At 36.5% G+C, this 24,148-nt stretch overlaps 1 protein-coding gene across 2 annotated transcripts; it reads right to left on the bottom strand.

The window, feature by feature from the left end:
• Positions 1-318: 318 nt before the first annotated feature.
• On the bottom strand, positions 319-24,148 carry ret (ret proto-oncogene receptor tyrosine kinase). 2 transcript variants are annotated; one of them, XM_058796015.1, is made up of 20 exons: positions 23,909-24,148; positions 11,068-11,301; positions 10,189-10,482; positions 9,873-10,111; positions 9,564-9,759; positions 8,892-9,091; positions 7,606-7,888; positions 7,379-7,507; positions 7,162-7,272; positions 6,921-7,031; positions 5,126-5,382; positions 4,848-4,995; positions 4,638-4,745; positions 4,326-4,540; positions 4,121-4,243; positions 3,886-3,956; positions 3,503-3,640; positions 3,164-3,263; positions 2,138-2,285; positions 319-1,184 (listed from the first exon to the last, which is right to left on the bottom strand). In XM_058796015.1, exons 1-20 carry the CDS (start codon positions 23,970-23,972, stop codon positions 1,027-1,029), a joined length of 3,327 nt encoding a protein of 1,108 aa, XP_058651998.1. In that variant the 5' UTR covers positions 23,973-24,148; the 3' UTR covers positions 319-1,026. The 2 variants fall into 2 exon arrangements, with proteins under 2 accessions (XP_058651998.1, XP_058651997.1); XM_058796014.1 differs by having other exon boundaries at positions 7,379-7,510.

A 24,148-nucleotide genomic window follows, 5' to 3' on the forward strand; every position in this document is an offset into this window, starting at 1 on the left:
TCTGTCTTCGTGCTGCTGCACGAATAAATCTTCCCTTAAATAAATCTTCCCATTCATAGAGCAAAACAACAAATTGTATGAAACCTAAAATGTATGGTTTAATTTAATTAAGGACTAACTGATCTCATGCCAATGTCCATGTTTACACAGGGTACTTTGGACTTCCTTTTCATAATTCATTCATTTTTGTGGTCAAAGAATGTGTTATGATTTCCATGCCTCAAACCTTAGGATGTCAGCATGAACAAATGTTACCACATTTGAATCTATTTGTGTATATAATTAGAGCTGAGAATGAAATAGCATAAAACACAGAAATTAACATCATTCTAACAGTTTTATTGATTGAAACGTAATGTTTTGACAACATAATGAGGAATCACACTCAGCTTTATGTATTGTAGTTATTGTTGCACAAATAATGTCTTTACAAGGAATGAAAATTAAATCACCATATGACATTAAATTAAACATATCAGTACTCTGTTATGGCAATATTCATAATTCGTATTTACCACAGAGCAAAATATCAATATTTAAAAAACAAAAAGTAAATTGAATTCTGTTATATCTTGACACATGATCAAGAAGAAACAAACTCAGCTTTTTTTTCCAAATAAACATGTCCAATATTTGTGGCGAACATCTGCAGTAGGTGATGGTAAAGAAGCTCCCTTTAATTCCTGGAGTGGGACCAAGATTGCCTCGGTCATGCGTTTATAACTGGTGTTTTCTAACAGAAGCGGCACAGGCACTTAAACATGAACATTAAACTGTACAGAGTCATGCAGTGATACAACACGGCCAACAGGGCCTTGTGGTAACAATCACCTATGAGCTGCTTGAAGCATGTTTTATGCAATTCCAGCCAATTTGAAATCTATTACCATCCTCCCATCTTCTACACAACAGCAGAAATAAAAGGGAACCGACTTTATCATCAAACAACATATATACAGTATCATATAAATATACACATCTCCCCACCCCCCACGTCTTTTCCACCACTGATTTTGGTTTGCGTTTTTAGCTATCGAGCGTGTCCACAATTTTTGCGGGAGAATGCAAAGCCATCCAGTTTGCATAAACACTATCATTGGCATATCTTGTAAAGACAGGGTTAGTGGCATCGAGTCTGTTGAGCGGTACCGGGCTCTTCTCTGGCCAGTTCGGGTATGACATGCCTAAAAACGAGAACATATCATTTTTTCTGCACTGAGGAAGCATTAAGTCCAGACAGTAAGGCTCTCAAACAAAACTCAGCTCAGCTTTTGAATATTTAACAGCATAAAAGACTTGTGGTAGAAGCATGAAATCATTCTTTGGTCCTTTGATTGTGTTTTTGGTCATTCATGTCAATATTCCACTGTGGTGACATCAGTATTGTGACTGCTGTTGTCTTTGCCATTTTATGTACAAGCTTTTAAATGAAATAGATAATCAGTGCTCTACTAAAAGGGTTTTTGTGTACTCCCGGAAATAACTGACATCAAGGAGTCTTATGCATAGCAACTGCCTTACTGCTGGCTGTTTTATTGCTTACGATTAATGCCATCAGTTTGGGGAGAGCTAACAGAGTCTTGCATATCTTGATATATGATCTACAAGAAGAGTTTAATTCAAAAGCCTTACTGCTTTCAGAACTGACTCCATCTATTGTAAACACTCATTTTCTGTAATATGTTCAGAATATTACAGAGAGAGCACATCCAGAGCACACGGGACCTGTTTCAAATGTAAAACTTAACCTAAAGTGCTGCAAACCAATAGAAAATTCACATATGATGTAAATCATGAAACACATCTTAATATATTTCCCTCACTGAACATAATACATGTTAAGTTGTGTGTGTGTATATATATGAAAATGATTCATTTTTTATCAGTAGTAACAATAAAGCTTTTTAAAATGAATATTTCAAATAGTAGAGTACATCGGAAGCAGGTCCAAATCAAACATCTGATCCCTAGATCCAGACACTACAGCACTAACTGAATCTATAAAAACACGAGCAGTATTCATAAATCAGTGGCAACCATGCCGTTAGCACAATCACAGCACTTCCTATGGAAGGCAAAAACATAAACTGATTTTGTTCCCTGTATTAGAATCGAGTAAATGCATGGGAAATTCTACCATAGAGCTTGTTTTCAATCCAAGTGGAGGGGAGGGTTCGAGGGAGAGGGGTGTTACTACAGTCCACTAAGGGTGTGTCCTCTTCAGAGAGAGAGTCGTCATATAGCAGGGCGTCTGCAGGTGTGGAGGCCGCGAGATCCAGGTAGTCCTGATGAGAGGAAACACAGTTATGTGTTAACTCTTCAGTGTAACATCACATATTTCATGTGAAAAAAAGTTTCTTGAGAATGAGATTTTTCTTGATTCACTAGTCAACGTCCTTGCTGTCAAAAGCAGGCTGTCAAAACATTAGTTGCTAAATGTTAGCATAACAAAATGAATGACAGTACATTTAAGTATAAATATGGCCACTCTAACATTTAATTTATTCTGATATATATATATATATATATATATATATATATATTATTTTTTTTTTCAGTTCATCTGTGTTCATCCATTGTTTTAATTTCACATTGTCACTTATCTTGGAGAATTTTCATTTTTATGACAACATAAATGAATAAACATAGACTGCCATTCAAAACTTTGGGGCCAGTAAGATTTTTTAAATAATTTATGCTCAACCAGGCTGCATTTATTTGATTGAAAATACAGTAAAATAAATAAATAAATAAACAAACAGTAATATTGTGAAATATTTTATTATATATTTTTATTTTAATATATATTAAAAGATGATTTCTGTGATGGAAAAGCTGAATTTCAGCAGCCATTACTTTAGTCTTCATTGGCACATGAACCTTCAGAAATTGCCAGACATTGTTTTAATATGCTGATTTGGTGCTCAAGAAACACTTATAATTGTTATCAATGTTGAAAACAGTTGTGCTGCTTAATATTTTTGTGGAAATTGTGATGAATTCTTTGATGAATAGAAAGTATTTACTTGAAATAGCTTTTACCGTCACTTTAGATTAATTTTAATGTGTCCTTGTGGAATAAATGTACTAGTTTCTTAAAAAAAAAGTGTGGATATGTGTCTATGTGATTGTATGTGAGAGAAATAATTTGTTGTGTTCTTACTCGACTTTTCACCATCATCTTCTCAAGTTCTTTGCTGATGTCTGAGAAAGTGGGACGCTTATCTGGCTCTTGTTTCCAACAACGAAGCATCAGATTGTACCTGCATTACATAACAGAGCACTCATCACCTGATTTAATAGAACATCTCTGACTGTCACACCTAAATAACTGATATAATGTTGTGTCCATAATATCGTATGAGACATGCTAAAGTCATATAATGCAAAATATGCTAACTTAAATGTTAAAATGATATATATGCCAGGATGACACGGTAGTTTTAGAAAATGATTTGTTCATTCAGCAATACATTCAACTGATGTCAACTGTTAAACACACATTTCATCCGTGCAGTTTTCTGGTTTCTCCATCCTGTAGCCCGTCTTCAGAAGGTTGAAAAGCCGTTCTGGAGCAATGCCTGGGTAGGGGTTTCCACCCAAAGTCACAATCTCCCATAAGAGGACACCAAAAGACCAGCTAATGCAAGAAAACAGAGAGAGATTGTAAAGCTGTAATGGAATAAGTCCTCACTTTATTTATTTATTTTTTTGTTCTTCATAATTTAATGTTTAAATCAATTTATTACTTAACATTTATTTGTAATTATTTGTGAAATTTACTAGCAAATTCTGAATAAATCATAAACCCAATTTCAGTGTATTCAGACATGCTAAATATAAATTGGTGATTGTCTGTATGGAAGCATGTGTTGCATAACTTACACATCACTTTGTGTGGTGTAGATGTGATCGAACAAAGATTCTATAGCCATCCATTTCACAGGAATACGGCCCTAGAAATTGAGAGCACATTATGATATATAGTATAAAGCCTAACAAATGTAAAATTACATTACATGTGTGACATCCAAAGTTTTCTTGAATACAAATATGCAACCATTTTTAAAACATAGGATGTAACTAGTTAAAACGAAACAAATTAGACAAAATATATCACCTTGCTCCTCTTCACATATGAATCTTCCTCATAAACATCTCGAGATAAACCAAAGTCGGATATTTTCATCTTCCTTCCCTCTGCCACTAGCACATTCCTGGCAGCCAGGTCTCTGTGAACAAGCTAAACATTTTTTCTCTCATTATAACATCATTCTTTAAAACGTTATATATTCTGTAATGGATATTGCCTAAACTGCTGACACCTTCATTTCAGCCAGGTATTGCATTCCTCTGGAGATCTGCCATGCAAAGGAGATGAGGTCGCCCATGGTCAGAGCTCTCTCATCTGGGTTTTCTAAGTAGCTGGAGTTGCGGTTGGCATCATTGCCCATGTAGCTGGGTCCAACTTTCCGGCTCTCCCTCAAGAAGTTCCGCAGTGAGCCGTACTTGGCGTATTCAACGATTAAGTACAATGGACCTGAACAGATGAGCTTGAATAAGTACACAGGGCAAACAGCAAACACAAATGCATGCTGCATTAAACATAGTTTTTTTTTTTTACTAAAATGTCTTACCATCCTGGCTGCAAGCTCCATACATTTTTATTACATGAGGGTGATTAACCTGCTTGAGCAATGTGAACTCAGACAGGAGGTCTCGAAGCTCACTGTGAGATGCATTTTCTGTGGTAAAAAAAAAAAATGAATGCATTAAACTTTTTAAAACTAATCCAGTTTTTAGTGATTGATCAAATCTGCCTCCAAATCTGATTTTATGTTGCATACCTTTCAACATCTTTACAGCAACTGTAGTGTATCCAGCTTTTCCTTTGAGGCGGAAAGCCGTGGCCTTCACAACCTTGCCAAACTCTCCCTCTCCAAGAGTCTTACCCAGCACTAGGTTCTTTCGTGGGAACTCCCACTTTGGATCTTCCTGTTAACAGTAATGTTAAAAATCATTACACATCAAACAATCTCATTAATAATAATTTCATTAATCAGTTCCAATTTATACCAAAACATCGACATGCATGAATTAACTAAGTAAGTTGAGCAAGACTCACGGGTATTTTGAAGGTTTCAATGGCCACCTGATTCTCCATGGAGTCTAGAGAAGCTCGACGAACATTATTGGCTGAGTAACTGATTGGGTAGGATTGGGCTGGTCGTCGGAAAGTCATTTCAGCTGAGGCGATGGGAGGCTTAGGTGTGCTCTTGTGATAACGGTGGAAAAAATACGAGGACAGAATAATGGAGACAATGAAGGAGAGGAGGATGCCAGTTGCAATGATGGTCTTACACATCTCATCACAAATGGCCTCTGAAAAAACAATTACAAACAAAGCAATGGATTTATAGCATTTTCTTTAGCAAATTAATTTTGTTTGCATTTTAACAACTGTATTCTACAGATGTTTACATATTGTCCTCAAGAAAAAAATAACTAAATTTATTTTAATGAACCAGTTCAAAAATGTACATACCCTTAATTCTTAAAGGAGACCTATTATGCCCATTTCCACAATATGTAATATAAATCTCAGGTGTCCCCAGAATGTGTCTGTAAGTTTCAGCTTAAAATACCACACAGATCATTTTGAAATTGCCTATTTTGAGTGGAGGAAGAAACACACTGTTTTCGTGCATATCTCTTTAAATGCAAATGAGCTGCTGCTCCCTGCTCCCTTTTTCGAGAAAAGGGCTGTGCCTTTACAGCTCGTGCCTAAGATACTCTGCTAAAAAACATCTTTTGATTATCATGTCTATCCCGCTGAAATCATGCATTTTAAACTATATTAGTTTAAACTTCTGATATACGGTTTTCTGAGAGCACACATCCGAAGCACGTGCGCAGAAAGCGGTGAGTACTAAAGCTCTTTCATGTCTTATTGCGCTTAAACTATCAAATACACACAAGTTTATGTTAAAAACACACATAAGTTGGACACACATAAACAAAAACAGTCGGTTATGTCTGTGAAGGAAAAGACCTGGGAAAGAAATCACATGTATATATTAGATCTGTGTGGCAGCAGCGTAATATACAGTAAATAAATTAATAAATTCACTCCTGTCTTGTCTCCTCTGAGGCTGGGACTCTAAATATTGTTCTGTGCTCGTCAGTGCAGCCAAAGACAGAACAGTTAGCATGCTTTGCTTGAACTTTCGCCATGGCATTAGTACTGGTACACCGTTGTCGCTTGCGAAAACAGAATGGTGGCGCCGTGGGTGGAAACCTACAGATTAAGGGGCGGTAATTTTATAATAAGATCCCGTTTCTACATCACAAGGGGAGCAAAATCTGAGCAGCTCATTTTTTCACAAGCTTGCAGAGAAAGGCTTACCAAAAAATTTACTGGGTTGTTCTTTTTCGCGTTTTCTGGGTTGGTAGATGCATTAACACAGAAAAAGTGTCACCTTTAATACTCTGTGTTGTTACCTGGATGATCAATGACTGTTTTTATGTTTTGTGATAGTTGTTCATGTGTCCTTTGTTTGTCATGAGCAGTTAAACTGCCTGCTGTTCTTCAGAAAAATCCTCCATGTCCTGTACATTCTTTGTTTTTCTAACATATTCTATAAATGTGACTTTCCCAACCCTTTATAACAGTGACTATGATTTTGAGGTACATCTTTTTAAAATGAGGACAACTGAGGGACTCAAACACAACTATTACAATAGGTGAAAATATTCACTGATGCTCAAGAAGGAAACACAATCCATTAAGAGCAGCAGGGTGCAAAGTTTTTGAATTGGATGGTTGGGGTAAATTGTACTTATTTTCTCTTCTGGGAACCTTGTAAATACATTATGTATTTCTACATGCTTCTGAAGGGCAAAAAAAATCATCAGCTCACCTTCTAATTCATCCTTTTCACAGAAGCACCTTTCTGGAAAACAGTAGCAGGTCCCATGTCCAGCTCTGATTCCATACAGTTCCCTCTCGTAACCCCCGATTACAGGTTGACCTGACAAAAAGACACATTGTCATAGTTGCTGCACTTTCTAAAAGCAGAATCATGCTGGTCTAACTAAATAATACTAAATGGCACAAGCCACAAAAAAAAACAAAACAATAAAAACTCTAATTTCTCTCACTGGAGCAATCCTGAGGACATATGGATATGTTTTTGCTCTCAATGGCATCACAGTAACCATCTGGACACGTGCGGAGGTCAGGGGAACAGGTGGAGTAATTTGGAGATATTCCTGCAAAGGTAATACAATGACACAATTTGTCCTTTCAAATGATAGAAGCAGCTCCACAGTAATATGGTAAGTGCAGTGTATTGGATTCAAGGGCATTGTGGGTAACCTGTATCTCTGCTTTGTCTCCACTGGCATCTGCCCGTTGGGGCTGCCAGGCCTCGAGACGCCTCACACTCCCTTTGCTGTCTCTTTTCTGCACAAGCCAAAACCCGCTGCTCGTCCAGCCTCATGAGGTCTGCTATATGGCACAATCAGTTAGGAAAAACCTGGATCAAGAGCTGTTGCATTCACCACTGCCTTTCTGGATAAAGTCCTGTGAGCTAATGTCCTTACCTTCACCCTCAAAAATAACAACAAGCTGCGTCTTGGCCTGAAACTTGTTCTGCTGCTCCTCTGCAATAACTACATATTGCAGCTCTTGGCACTGCGGTCTGCGTAACACCTCAGTGTCGTTCACATAGAGCACACCGGTCTTCTCATTTGGGTTCTGGGCAAGGCCAACTGCCCTATAACATGACTGAGCATCAGCAGATATGTTTCTGTCTGCGATCTCTAACTGATACGTGACATCAATGCCCTTAAACTTCAGACAGTTGTCCACACAGACACTTCCAATCTAAAAAAGACATAAAAGACACATTAATGTCAATCCTCTGGAGTAATCTGTCACGGAAATTGCAATTTCTTTTATCATATGAGAAATTTCAAATAAAAAGACAGCAACAGAAACAATAAAATGCTGTAATTCCACATTACGCACTTGCAAACAGTACATAGAAATGTATTGATATTTGTGAATTGTGATGGTTTTAGTTTTTCTTAGTGGAAAAAAGAAAATTTAATTTCTTATTTAACCACCTATAGCTATTTCACACAGCAATAGAGTCAACAAATCTAATCGTGTTTGTATTATAGAAAGCAAGACACTGCGTGTTCAGTGTCGTAACAACAGCTTTGAGGCCTAAAATGCTTCTTTTCATTACATTAAAAAGAGTTCTTTTGCAAAGACTGGTCATTTCTTCAGGAATCGTTTATCTTTTTTTTATTTTTAAATAAATAGTTCACCCCAAAATGAAAATTTGCTGAAAATGTACTCAACCTCAGGCCATCCAAGTTGTAGATGAGTTTATTTATTCATCAGAACAGATTTGAAGAAATTTGGCATTGCATCACTTGCTCATCAATGGGTCCTCTGCAGCGAATGGGTGCCGTCAGAATGAGAGTTTAAATAGCTGATAAACCCACCACAATAATCCAAAAGTAATCCACATGACTATGTGGATAATGATGGCTTTGTTTCTTATAAACACAGACATTAATTGATCGACTGGAGTCATGTGGATTACTTGTGGATTATTATGTTTTTGTCAGCTGCTTAAACTCTCATTCTGATGGCACCCATTCACTACAGAGGATCCACTGGTAAGCAAGTGATGCAATGCTAAATTTCTCCAAATCTGATGAAGACACAAACTCATCTACATCTTGGATGGCCAAATGGTGAGCACATTTTCAGCAAATTTCCATTTTTAGATGAACTATTTCTTTATATTTACAAAAGAACTTCACTAATCCTGCTTGCATAGATTCAAATTGATTAAAAAACATCATTAATGCACCTGGGAGTATGTTGTTGCTTTCAGTGACACAGTGAAGAAGTAGGTGACATTGGAGAAGCGAATAGAAACCGGCAGGATAGTCACATTGAAATGTAACAGCACTGTTCCCTCTGGGCCAGGGAAAGTGGTGTCATTGAGCAGGTAGTCCAACTGAAATGAGCGCTGCTCTGTCACAGACAGATTCTGACTGAGTTTCAACTCTGAGGGCAGAAAACAGAATAAAGGACAATTCAGTACATAATGTAAAAAAGCTATTCACTTATGGTGCACTCAGTAATTGTTTCACTGGCCGATATGACAGTCGTCTTGGACTAACAGGTCACATTTATTTAGCAGCAGCAGTTTCAAAGCTTTTGGAACTTTTGATATTTGAACAAAAACAATATGCATCATATGCTTTATATGTAGAGAAAAACTAAATGACTTTCTAGACTTTCAGTTTGTTCCAAACACATGTGCCTTGTTGACGCATGACAGATTAAAACTAAAAATGTTCTACAGTTGGCTCAAAATATCAAACATGTTTGTCAACAGATTCAGTGCAGTAATCACTCATGTGAGAGTACAGTATATGATTATTTACATATAAAAAATTAGTTTTCTATTATGGAAAAATTACTCTGTGCACCTTTACGACAAGAAATATGTAATATGTTATTTTTTTGTACTCACTGTATTCATGAACTGTCCCGCGGACATTTCCAAAGATGGCTCTTTCTTCCCTAAATTTGTGTTCAATAGTAAAAGTGTTTTTGATCCAGGAGTCATTTGTCATTAAGGTGCCCTCTAATTTATTTTCAATTTGGTTTGTGGGATAAACGGGCGTTGTGTCCCTGTCGTATACAAACAGAGTTCCAAAGACAGTACCCTACAAAAGAAACAGACTACCATTATTCAATACTTTCATATGTCTTTTACAGTATATGATCCTAAGAAGGCTATTAAGATGTGAGACAGTTGTTTACATTGCCTGATACCAACCTCACTGCGGTTAAACTCTATTTTGATGTCCTCAGTGTCAGTCCCATTCACGTAAGGAGGATTATCGTCCTCATCATAGATGTCCACATGCAGAGAACTGAAGAACTTCTCCAGCTTTTCTTCTGTCCGTATTATACACACTAAATCCAGATGGTACGATTCCATCTCCTCACGGTCCACGGGCGCCGTGACCACCAGTTCTGAAGTGGAGCCGTCGACAGCAAAAGGAGCTGGAGAGACTGAATTCAATACAAGTTATAAGAGAAAATTCATCTCACCATGCTGCCTTGACATTTACACTGGGTTTGGTTTGTACCTGCTTCCACTCCATAACTGATGGTGTAGTTGGGGCAAATGTTCATGCGTGTAAAGCGCCGGAGCTGCCGCAGGGCCCCTGGCATACGGTTCTCTGTGATGTGGGGTTTTGAAACTTTGTCAGGGAAACACAACGTTTTCAGCTCGACCTGACCACAGGAGGGCGCTGTGTCATTAATGAACATCAGTTTGACCTCCACTGCGGGAAGGAACGGGCACAACTGTTTCTGCACGGGCACTGGAGAGACTCCGACCTTCAGGTTGAGATCCTTCACAGACCTGACCGAGCTGCTGCCTGGAGGACAGACATCAGGAGACATGTGTCCTTTAACAAGAGTGTCATTTATACCAATGTATAATCAATCAACTGAGACACTGTTATGAAATATGGTCTGTAAATATACAGAATTGCATTGAAAAATAAAATTAAGTTACCTTATTGGAAAATTGTTTATATTGTTTTAAGCATAAACTAAATACACATAAAGATGAGAAACAATAAACAATTAGCAAACTTAATAAATAAAGACATAATCTTGGAAATAAATCTTTTTGGATCTCAGGTTAATTTTTCTTAGTTAAAATATATCATTAAGTATGTTTTAATCATGTTTAGATATTACAGGAAAAAATACAAATAACCTTAATATATTTAATATATTAAATACTTTCATATTACTTTAATATATAAGCACAAAACTTTCAGTGATACAGGAGACAGTACCACTTACATTTAAATAACGGTCTATACTAGATTACGTGATATATCAGCAAAATATTGAGTAACATTACAAGAGTTAAAACTTGAGAATATAAATGTAAACGGATGAAACTGGCATATAGGAAAACATACAAAAAAATAAAGCTGTGTTAAACTCACGTATACTACTGAAGTCGCTCCACTCCAGGGTTTTGTTCATTGAAAGGACCCCAGTTGCCTCATCCATGTGAAACCATGATGCGTAAGTGTCTCTATGGGAGCACAGGGCAAAATAGGGTCTCTCTGTAGTGCTTTCCCGCAATGAATGGACCTGAAGGACCAGTGATCCCTGTGGCTGACCCACATAGATGCTTTCTGTGTACAGCCTTTGAGGAAAATACAGTCCAAGTGAACCTGTCCAAAACACACATGAAATGTCACACCGCGTGCATCGTGGACATTCATTCATTTATCCTCAAAACACCAATCAAAAATGAACAAATGTGAGCAATTTAATCAACATTAAAGCAATATTTTGGGTTCAATACAAATTGAGGTTAATCAACAGCATTTGTGGCATAAAAATTCATTTTGACATGAAAAGAATAAATAATAATATACTCAATTGCTTACAAACTTTGTTGCCATTAAAACTTTACTTCTAAAATGACCATAAAAACGATTCAGCTCAAATAATACATAAGTTTTAACAAAATAATTATATAAGTATAATCTTTTTTAATCAAAAAATTAAAAATGGGTCCCTTTCACTTCTATTGCCTCATCAATATTTTTTTCTTTTTGTTTTAAAGAAGATGACAGACAGGTCAAATTATTGTTTTTGTGGTAATTGCATATCATTGCATATTTCTTTAATTTCGCCTTCCTCTTTTTGTAGGCTACTTTTTCAAAAAAAGAAAAAGAAAAAAAGTCCTTCAAGTAATGTTTACAGGTATTTTGTGCATTTGGTAAAGCAACACTGGATTGTTGATTCTCTGTAAATGATAAAAAACATTCAATTAAAAAAAAACAAATTTAACCTCTGGCGCTCACGATGCACTCAATAGTTTGCAATTAACTCTATCAAATCTTCCTTTATTGATCTGCTTCCTATCTCAAATCTGTTGTACAACAGAAACGTCCACGCAAGCAGACAGGTTACACAATGAACTCATTAAACACATCCGCTTTTCTGTTGAAATAGCCCTCGCTCCTCTGTCATCGAAAAATGAAACAGCGTCTCATATGACATTGACACTGGTCTTTTAATGAATTTCTCACATGGTCAATATGATGCGGTCTCCGATTCTCCTTGGTTTCACCTTGGGAAGTTTAATTACAGTGGATAACATAATACTGCCTAGAAATGAATCATTACCTGCAGGACGAGTGTGGATGGAGGTGGGGGGGAAGGGTAATCTATAAAACACTGTAAGATCCCCATGTGTTTTACCAGTAAATGGAGATGCAAGTGTTCAGGCTGTAATTATATCTCTCCTGTGTTCCTGTCCGACGACGGTGGGCGGCCACTTAGGAACGTACTAATATCATTAGCAGACAGCAAAACTAGATTTTCTATTTCTGTTGCTGCAGTTGAAGCCTTGTCTCTGGTTTCAGACATTGATTTAATTTAGCTGTGCTGGGATGACAGGAGGCCGGATTGATGGATACAATGTGGCCAACCTTCCTGAAGGATGGAGACGCAGTCAGGAACACTACAACCCTTTTTATTAAATGCCTTGTCAAGACACAAAGACAACACAGAACTGGTTTGTGTTCCTCTATTTATGGGGTCGCCAGTCACATTTGCAGACATAAAACATTCTTTGAAGACCTCATGTGTTCAAAATTAAACTTTTGCGGTTTGTAGTGGATTTCTAGCTTTGAAGCCATGATAAAAAGCTTAACAGATACAGATACACACTTCTACATTTACATTTATCATGTAGGGAAATGGAACAAAAAATGTTGATGACTCATCTCACACACTCAAATTTGTATCCAATCAAACGCTTTGAAGAACGGATATGCCCCACCCCCTAATATCACCTGAATAGCAAAAGCAATAAAGTGTTGAGGGATGAAGTAGTTTTGTACTCCAAAACCCAGCCATATTAGCACTTCCGGTTCCAGCGTTCTGTCAATGTTTTTTTGTTCTCTGAAATAGTGTGTGTGGTTACAACGAACTCATATTTTCATTTTTATTCCATTACATAAAATACATTACTAATTCACCCTTGTGATATTTTGAAGCTTCAACATGTCTTTAGTAGCTAAATGGGACTCACTTGGAATCATTTGTTGGTCACAGAGCTTATTTTCTTCGAAAGAAGCAAAAAGCAATGGCAATCCAAAAACAATGAAAAAATCCAATTGGGGATCCTGTTTTGTCAAGGGATGCTAACTTCCAGTTAAAGGATATAGCCTAAAAAAAAGGACACACTCTTGGATATGTCCCACCTTATTTTCCTCTCTCAGTACAAAATATTTCTACCTAGGAAAGAAGTCAACAGGCCATTTAAACATTTTTTAATATGATGCATATAAAAAATGCATTTAAAAAGTGACTACGATGTGATAAATCTGTAACAGGTGTGACATGACCAGGCCCTGAATAAAAAATATTTGAAAATCATTGCCTTAAAAGAAGCTGTCTGAGCCGTGGAAGGTGAAATCCATGTTGTATTTCAGGTGCGTCTTTCAGTGAAAGTCGATAGTACAAAGTAAGGCTTGTGTGCTTGGTTCATAAACCATAGCCGCAGGAGAGCTGAGGGATGGCAGCATTAATCTTAGCTGATGCAGATACTGTGTTGAACAAGCCACTGGATTTGCTGTGACACTCATTCATCATCCTGTGTCAGTGTATCAGGTGGAGTGCTTAGCAGCGTTATGCCACTCTAAGATTCAGAGCAGCACTGATAGCATTTACTTTCATTTGTACTTAAATAAACACATGAAATTGGAGTAGTTGTTTGGTCCTCCTGGGATAAGGATTCCCAGACTAAGAACATTGTAATACAAGCAAAACCCTTTGCCTTGTTGTTCCACTGTAGAATTCAGGGATTTTGACTGACAGCTTTTTACATCTGGAAACTACCCAAATTGTAGAAGCATATAGGCAAGAGCGATCACGTATCCACATTTTTCTATATACCACAGTGTACTATGCACAGTAGGCATATTTTCTGTATGTGTGGAATATCTTTTAAACATGTGCTATATGCAACAAAGCACACTTGAACACCGCATGCCACAATGCAATGCTTTTAACTTGACCCAGCATTTTCTGTGTGATGAATAAACCATAAGTAATTACAGCCATGATTTTTAAAATGATTTAATCAGACAGCCGAGAGTTGACATTGTTATACATTTTCCAATGAAGTGGATTAAAAATGCAATAAAACTCAGGGCCATATAAATTATCAGTCAGCATTAAAGATTTAATTTATTATTATTGGTTGCTCTAAATGTACATATTGGATAGCTATTTAATTGTGCACGCTACAGTAATTTCCTCTATTTTTACATTACCCTCATAAAGTTCATTTTCAAAAACACTAATAATTTAAAGACACTGTCATCTTTAGCAGATCTCTAAATAAATATCCATTTTTAATACTGTACTGTACATTATAATGTTGTGAAGCCATTTTTTTTAAACAAATTATTTAGAATAAATTATACAGAATTTTAGTATCAGCCATTTATTGGTTATTAGCTAGAAAATGATTATTGGATTATCAGTATATCAGCCAAAATGTAAATAACAGTGCATCCTAAATGAAATCATTTTTATTTCCAACTTGATAACTTGATGAATTAAATATGCAATGTGATGAAGGCATGTGGCAACAATGTAGACAACCACTTTATAATGTGAAAAATAGATTCTGTTCCACATACTACTTTTCAAGAAGAGTAAGTATACAGTGGTCCGTTTACATTTGCATTAACTATACTTTCATCTGGATGTCATCCAGATATGCACTGAAAATGCAAGCGTAAATGCAGTTGCAAATGGAATGTTTTGATATATGCTTGTTCTGGTCCTAAGGTAGTTGAGGATGCATTGTGATTGGATATCAATACAATCTAAATCATCAGTGTAATCTAGTTATCATCCATGTGTTAAGTCATGACATAACAAATATTGTTTCTGGGTCCAAGCCTTCACTGCGTTTCAAGTGAGAATGCTTTTTCTACAGCTGTTTGTCAGGATTCATTTATGGCACACCTTTAAGCTTAAAAACTCTTAAAAACAATATTTTCACGATTCAGAAAAGATGAATAGCTCTATGGGCAACTGAGCTTTCACTATGGAGATACAATTGTCACAGAATGTGAAAGCGCATGACAAAGGAGAACATACAGGAGACGTCTTTTAATAATAAACACTCAAGGAAACATTACCACACACTATTTCAAATGAGGATGAACAGAGGAAGAGGGAGGACTCAGGTTTTTTATACACAGGACAAATAAAGGGTACTAATGACTTAACAAATAGACACCAGGTGGACAGGATAACTAATCAGACAACTCAGGTCACAATGCAAGGAAGACAAAACTCAAAACGCAATGAAACATAGCAGACATGTAACAACAGTAAGGGTTAGGGCTATTAGCACCACTTGTTATTTACTTTTGGTCTTTGCCATTTGGACCCAGAAACGATGACATCAGACTTAACAACTGTATATTTCTGATATTTCTGTTTTTGAAAGAAACGTTAACATTTCACATGAAAAGAAAAAGTACGTGCACTTCAGTTCAGTGAGAGCACTTTCCCGATAATTTCAGTTAAAAATGTCTAAGTTGTCTTGTTTATGTTGTGTATACAATATATTGGTTATAATGAGAGCATTTGCGAGAGTAAAGCATGCGCTGAACAAAACTGGTTGTGAGCGAGATCTGCTCTGATTGGCCATTCCATTATGGCTATACAAACAGCTGTGATTGGCAACAAATTTCAGTGCGGGGGGAAAAAAAAATGTTGTAAATGAAAACTTTTAACAGAGTTTGAGTACATCTAAATACTGTTAATCACAGCAGCCAAAATCAAAATTGCATTATTATTTTTTTTTATTATTATTTTGCAGCACTAATTATGCAGGGAAAGGAGATCTGGCCTGTTATCTGGATACAGAAGCTACTTTATGGAGACAAATGTAAACGCATGATCATGCCAATTGTAAACAGAGTATTCAGTAAGTATCAAGCTACTCTTCCAATCTGAAGAGAGAGAAGTAAAAAGTGCTGGCCAAAACCAAATGTTTGCAGTGATTAATGACCAAACGTAGACAAGGATACAACAAGCAAAAATTGCTGTAACAACACTGTAGCAACTGCAATTTCAATGTATTGATCAGTGTCTCTCCTTAATTATCCACGTAAATGTTGTGTGATTAAATGTAATGAAGAACAAAGTAAAGTTTAAATATGTTGGTCTTTGTCAGTGTGTGTACAGTATGTACATTCGTTTCACATTAAGCATTTAAAGAAAACCATTAACTTTCAAATTGTTACACTTTCCAAAAAACTTTTAAGCTCAATAATCAGTGTTTTGGTGGTCCTAGCCAAGGTAAGAAATAATCTTAAGCAAACTTCAAGTCATTTGAGTTCTAAACTTTTGTGGTGTGGCAGCTGCAAACTACAGCTATCCAACTGATTTGAATCATTCCAAATTCAATTTATTTCCAGGCCGGAAGCCAACAGAAAGCAGTTTATATCAAGCTAATTAACTCACAGAATCAAAAGCAGTACACAGCAAGAATGATGCTGTGACATCACAAGATTGACATGAAGTATTCAGTGAGTCAAGTATAACGGGATGTGACACGTGGATGAGCATTATGCGAGTATTAAGGTGACGGCAGAAGGGCAGATGTTTGGAGTTATGACTGATCACTTGATCAGATTGGGCTCACTGCTCTGACCTCTCACAGCCACATCATGGATCATGATTGTAAACACTATGATGCAATCTGACATATTGATTTCAGCTCACAGGCAAATTGACTTTGAACCTAACGTGCATATACGCACAAACGAGACAGGAAAAGCTTAACAACCCAAATCACGTGTCATATTAATTTTAAATTAGACATTATATGAAACATCTGCACTTAATTTCCATCAGCGATTCATTCAGTGTTGTTATGGGTCAAAAGAAGGTGTGCCAGCTCTCTTCATCGTAACCTAGAGTGACTCTTGAGTCTGCTACTTGAAACATTTCTGATGATGCAACAATCTAATCAAATGACAAGAAGAGACCAATCAGTTCTGAATATAAATAAATCCACGGTCATTGCAGAGCATTCATTTGAAATCAAACAGACATATGTGATGACCTGAATTAGCGTCAATCTCTGAGATGGTGTGGCCTGCATGTTTTCAAGCAAGATCTCTCAGCGAGAGAACAGGTTAATGGATAGACGACCTCTGGACCGGGCTGCTCAAAGACAGGAACTCAATTAGCTCAACATGCACACCGCCGCAGAAATGTACCATCTATGAGATCATGGGAGCTGGAAGAGTGCATGGGTCTTTCTTGCCATTTCCTTGAACTCGTCAAAAGGCGGAAACAAGCTAGCAGTCAGAGCAATCCACTTTCCATAATCCACTTACTCCTCAAAGGGCTCCATTCATGACATGCTGTATGTAAACACAAGAATGTATTTGTTGCAATCACTAGGATTCCCATCTAGCTTCATGTCTGCAGCTACAACGGCTGTAAATATCACTGTAGTGTAATCTTGATAATGATTCAGTCTGACAATCAGAACTTCTTTTTTTTGGGATCATCATAAAGCATGCTGATGTCTGCCTCTTGGCCCCTGCCCTTTCGGCCAAGGTCAATGTGCAGAGCGTCTGTCCCCAGTGATGACCAAACTGAGAAGTAGCAGGCCAATCAATAGCGATATTAATCAACAGCCAAGCACATTCAGCCGATAACCGTCCTGCATTAAGCACATGTAAGGATGCGTATGTAAAGGATGCCGCATGCTCTCATGTTGCATATATGTTAAATAAATGTCCAGCCTGAATATAGTACTTTAGTAGCAGCATCCATAAATGGACATATTCATGATTAAAAATCAAAAATGATAAGCTATATTAATAATAATTATAAGAAGAAGAAGAATTATATTATTATTTATAATAACAACAATAAAACTTTTTCACATTAAAATTCATCTAAATGTGTGTCTAATAAATCATAACAAATACAAAAAAGCAGAATGTTCCATCTTTTTCCCTAAATTCAGATCCATATGAGACACTATGGATGTAAGAGGACTAATCAAAGTAAACATACTTAATTACTAAGCAAAATTATTAAGACTCCATCTCTATAATATAGTAATGAGAATCATTACTCTGTGACCACAACGATTTAATTAACTAAAAGGCTGCCAATTACGCTATAATTCAATACGGAACTATTATTATTGATTATTATGGTTAAATTCCCCTCATTCTAATGTGCATGGGTCTCTTTTCTTCAGTATGCGACACTGAGAAGATTTAAAATGGAAGAGTGTTTTAAAAGACAAGAATCGTACAATTATTGTATTAGCCAAATGCAGCATGGTAGATTTCTATAATAGAATCAGAAAAGAGTACAATTAGACATATCTAAAGTGTATATCTAAAGCTGTTATCAAACAACTACAATATTATCGATCATCATCAGAAATGCAATGTCAGAAATGTAATTCAGCATCCCATCAATGTAAGCACGGAATGGACGTTTGTCATTAAGTAATCTAATTTCATATCTCCTGTGGGAAAAGGCAGTATGTTTGTATTTACTTTATAATCTCTTTTGGGATTGGATGGGACATTAGAGCTCATAAATGAGGGACCTTTGAACAACATGTTCTCTTGGATGGTATCATTATGATAAGCAATTACCAACATTATTCACTTAATGTTATAATACAAGCCTGAGACAGAGACAAAACAACAATCAAGATTAGACTAAACACCGAAACGAAACCTGGAGGCCTTTTTTTCCACTCCTCTTACGTTTTTTTGGACAGTATATTGAAATAACCTCCAGTGTGATTCACGACTCAGTATGTTCCTCAGTGTTCCCCTTCACTGCTTCAAACACATACTCACAAATTTTATGACTTTTACCTGCTGAGTCTTAAAATTCACAGTGGATGGTTGAAATGGGCCAGTGGGTGAATTTACATGGACTAGTGAGTTTGAGCTGTTAGGTCATCAAGAGCTGGCATTTCCTAAATGCTAAGTCTTGCATTTTAAAAGTGCAATGTAAAACCAACCATGTAACCTAAAATGTAAATGAATTGATTTTATTCGAGTCAGAATATTATTTAACATCGCTGAAACAAACTAAATATATTTGATACACCAACCAAACTGAATTTAAAGATTAGATCAGGCATGAATAAGCAAATTACCAATGTTTCAGTGAAAGGGATTCCAGTATTAATGCCAAGGTTGTATCTGCATTTTAAAGTTGAGACTCCACCGACTCATTTCCAGGTAATGAATGAATCTCAAAATGCCCTTCCCCCTCCAAACACACCACCAAAGACCAAACGAGGACAGTTAAGTCCTAAGTCCTCATTGTTGTAAATGATCAGTCAAACACACCATGCATCGATGACCACTAGCAAATAACACGTAAAGACCCATGTAGAAATCGAGAGCCCCAAACGCCCTTGGGACACAATTTCAATCAATGTCTTCTTGTCCTTCCACCAAAGCAAATTAGATTCCACTGATGCACGGGGTGGAAATGTGACCCATAACTAACTGAAGGATCTGGGCTACGACTCCAATAGGTACAAAAGCTGGGCAATTAGTCCAAATGTGGTTTCTGGTAGATTCATTAATGTCCATGCACAATGGATTATCATGAGGACAACAGCCTTTATTATGACACAGAATCAAGAAATGGCACTAGTGCACTGAAACCACACTTAAGGCACTATTTCTACCTGATCTAACCCTGCAGTTTACTTTTGATGGTGTATTCTAGTGCATTTAGAATGATTCAGTGATAAATCATAGTTAATTGTTCAGATAAATAATATTTTTGACTTAATTTAATTAGATTCATCAGTATAATTCAATGTGAACAATACAATACATCTTATGGTTTATATTGAACTGTTTAATGAATACCTTTACAACCTTAAATAATATGCTTTTAAAAATACAGTTTAAAATTGAGCTAAAATTTGAAAATAGCAGGTCATTGAGCTTCATTAAAGATTTCAATGAAATGAAAGATTTGGCCGAGATTTTATCCTTTTCTTTAGGGTATGAACAATCTACATAGAGAATAAGTAACTACCGACATCAAATCTGTTTTTCCAATCATGCTAAAAGTAGAGATGACGAAGGGGAAATTGGCAGGATTTATATACACTGCTCAAGACACAAACCAAACTAAATCATTTAATGCAATTAAGTTCAAAATAAAACATTGTAATGTATCAAATGAGATTTATCGGTCTGCAACGACAGATGATGAAAATGATTGTGCTGATGCAGGAAGGATTGTGATGTGGTCTGAACTTGATTCCCTAATGTTACTTCCCATCGGATGGTTGATCTCCTGTGGCCTGATCATCAGGCAATACTTCTTGGGTGAGGGTTTTAGAGGTCAGAAGCCATGGCACTCCAACAGATAAAGTAACAGGGTCAAAGCTGTGTATCCACAAATCAATGTCTCGCACACAATACATGACATGGGGTCTGGACTTATTTTATGCAAACAACTAGTGTGATGGAAAGCTATGGACAGCTGTGTGACTTTAGAGGTCAAATGATATATTTGATTATCAATCGCACATACTCTCCTTCATTAAAGAAGCTCATCACCTTATTAGTCGTTCATTCATTTACACATGCAACATTCACTGCTGAAAGTAAACAGTATGCACAGATGATATTGACAAAAAATGATTAACTGGAACCTTGGAATCCATGGAACCTTTCCATTGCGCAAAAGGTTCTATATAGTGGTAAACAATTCTTTGGATTTTTAAAATGTTTTTCACACTAAGAAGAAAATGGTTTACTCAAAAGTTCACTGGGAAACCAAAAATTGTTCTTCTAAAGAGATGGTTCTAAAGGTTCTTTGTTGGCATCTGGTTCCATAAATAACATTTAACATCCATGTAACCTTTCCAGTGTTCAAAAGGTTCTGAAGATTTTTAAAATGTTCTTCAGAATAAGAAAACAAATAAAAACTTTGGGGAAACAAAAATGGTGTATCTATGGCATCACTGTGAAAACCCCCTTTTGGAACGTTTATTTTTAAAGGTTAATAGGAAATAAAGAAAAAAATTATGCTAAGAAAGTAAACTTGATGTCTAATCAACAGCAAACAAGAGCTTGTGCTCTTTACACTGTATTCAAGGACAAACAACTGTTTAATACTGCCAAAAAGATGTTGTTTATATGTCAAACAATCAAAGTGTGGTGACACCAGACAGAGATACGTGATTACATGTCTCCCCAGCATGGACAAAACCCATTGCGCTTTTATCATCATCCATTTTCATGGGATGGCTTGTCATAAAATAGATGAGATCCATTTTGCAAGAGGCGCTGCCAACCATCCTGTGTCTTTAATGAGGGGTTTTAAGCCTCATCTGTTATCATAGCTGTGTACTCTATTATTTTACTGGCTGTATTTTCCTTTCGGAAGACAAACACATTGTGTTTGCCCAGAGCTAAGCACACCTGCTGCACACCTGCCCTCTGACCACCTCTCGGCATCAGGCTTTTGTTTTTCCTCACGGCAAAGAATCAAGGTGCTTCCGCATCATCTCTAACAAAGGTTAAAACAGGAGCCGTTCAGTAGGATGAAATCTAATCATATTGTTCATATTTACCACCTGGTGATTATCAAAGCAAAATTTCATTGAAATGTTTATTTAAGGTAAATTCAAGAAGTGTCACGTTGAGAATTATTAATTAAAATGTAAACTTGCACTGAAAAATACGACATCACTGCCCCCAGAGAAAATAAACAGACATTAAATAAATAAACAGACTCGTACATGCAAACTTCAATATATATAAAGTCAAGCCTTTCTGAAAATGACAAATAATGCCAATTAATAAATAAAAAGATTCATAAGAATATCATATTAAAACAAAAACATGCCTGTTTTTTCTGTGTACTAACAAGTTTTATATAGTTAGTTTACTTTATTACTTTAATAAAATGCTTTATTACAAGTTATTTAATAATCATCACAATTCCCCGTCAGTATAATCATGCTACACAAAAACTTGCATGACAACATGCACACAGCTCATTTGAAAAAGTTAAGAATAAACTGATTCCAACAGACCATATCATTGCTGATTTTACTTGTATTTCAGGAAATTTAGCTTTGACTGTGCAATTCCTGGCAGTTTATTGGACAGATGAATACTTCATGAGTCAACGAGACCATTAAAATGCAATTTCCCGTCATAATCTAGACTGAGAGATTCAGTTAACATCAGAATGCATCTATGGTTCTTTTGTCACTTTTGACTCTTTAAATAATGTTCATTCAGTCATCATTAAATAACCTCACCACCATCAACACCATTCAGGAACCACTACTGAGTGAAGACAAATGCAACACTTTTGCATTCACACACTGCCAAATGTCTTCCGAATGACCAGAATAGCTGTGAAACCTCTGCCATGTTCCACTTTGGTCTGTATTCAAGCTGTTGCGATGTGACCATTCCTTTTTAATGCAACTGGCCACACACTGTGATTTAAGATCTATTCAGGAACAAGTTCGACTCTAGTTAACTCCAGTTATTTTGAGAGAGGTGTGTTAGTACAGTTGGGCAGAGGGGTTTTAAATGGGATTACAATATAATGACGTATAGAGACATGCGTATTGCTTGCAGGAACCATGTGGTACATTAGGGTTGTACATATTTTGGTTTCAGCACCAGATTGCCTCTACGAATCTGCCTGGTAAATCTCTCTGGTAGCATTCAGTGGTCTGTGAATGGGGGCAGATGCAGACCCCCTGGATATACAGATGTATTGTCTGTTGTTCGGAGCCAGCATATAGTTACATAGAAAAGAGGATTCAAAATAAAACTAAATGTAAGTAAAATGACAAATAAAATGTATTTCACAAAATTTAGGATTTACCATAAAATCTTATCTCTTCTTTACTTGAATTAAATTAATAATTTCCAGAAAGCAAAACTGACTGATACCTTTGCTGTTTTTATATAATACACTTAATAATAATGATAATAATAATATAATATACTTTTCAACAAACAGAATAATAATAGATTTTTCAACAAATAAACCAAAGTAAATGTTTTCCATAAATCAAAAACTTCCTTGAGAAAACCTGAACACGAGAACACAATTTTCAAAGGTTCTGCATAGCTTACTGTGTTTCAATATGTATAGATCTATTCATATAAATTAAGAGGTCTCATAATTTATATTTAATGATATATAAAACCAGTTACTTTACATTATGTTATGATACCATTGCGTGGAGCAGGGTTTTGTTTCAAAACCTTGTGAGCAAACTACCTACAACCTTAAAACAGGTTGTTTTTCAGGATCTTAGGTTCTGCAAATAACCCTCTTAACCCAACTAAAAATGTACACTATGGTTCTTTTGTTATTTAAAAAAGTTTATGATGCCACATTACAGGTTCTTATGATCTGGGTTGTAGGATGCTTTCTAAAGAACAATGGAATAAAAATGTTTTTGAGCAACGTAAGACTTTGCTCAAAACGCAGTCTAGGTAGACAGCTATCTAGGTTTTGAGACACAGCCCCTGTGTTGTCACTGAAGGATGCACTCTAGAGGCGACAATTCTATTTAAGTTAAAATACGACAAGTGTAATGCTCAAGCACAGCCTCTGAATAGAAATTCACCCATTCTAGCTCTCAACACAGTTATTTGCCCCAAACAAAGAGGGCTAAATAGCGTACACTTAGCGCGAGGTGACATCAGACTGTTATAATGAGTAAATCCTTACCTTCAGACAGAAGAAGCAGGAGCACCGCGATGTCTCCCCAAACGATTCCACGCGTAGTTCCCATACTTGTCAATCATAAGTGTAATTTCACAGTGAACAGGCAAAAGTGATTTGATTCCTAAAATATAGAACTTTACAGTGCTTACGATTCGCGCGAAGGAGCCACAAAAGTCCTTAACGTGAGTGTCCCATTGACGGGTGACTGCAGCGCGAGCTGCTGGACCGTCAGCGCGCGCGCAC

The sequence above is a fragment of the Onychostoma macrolepis genome, chromosome 13 (genome assembly GCF_012432095.1).
Source record: "Onychostoma macrolepis isolate SWU-2019 chromosome 13, ASM1243209v1, whole genome shotgun sequence".
Lineage (NCBI taxonomy): Eukaryota > Metazoa > Chordata > Actinopteri > Cypriniformes > Cyprinidae > Onychostoma > Onychostoma macrolepis.

Excerpts from the sequence above, each read along its gene's own strand:
- ret (XM_058796014.1), bottom strand. The coding sequence starts at position 23,972 with ATGGGAACTACGCGTGGAATCGTTTGGGGAGACATCGCGGTGCTCCTG. Across the intron at positions 2,286-3,163 it reads AGATGATGGTGAAAAGTCGA|GACTACCTGGATCTCGCGGC; the intron begins GTAAGAACACAA and ends TCCTCTCATCAG. Across the intron at positions 1,185-2,137 it reads GATTGAAAACAAGCTCTATG|GCATGTCATACCCGAACTGG; the intron begins GTAGAATTTCCC and ends TCTCGTTTTTAG.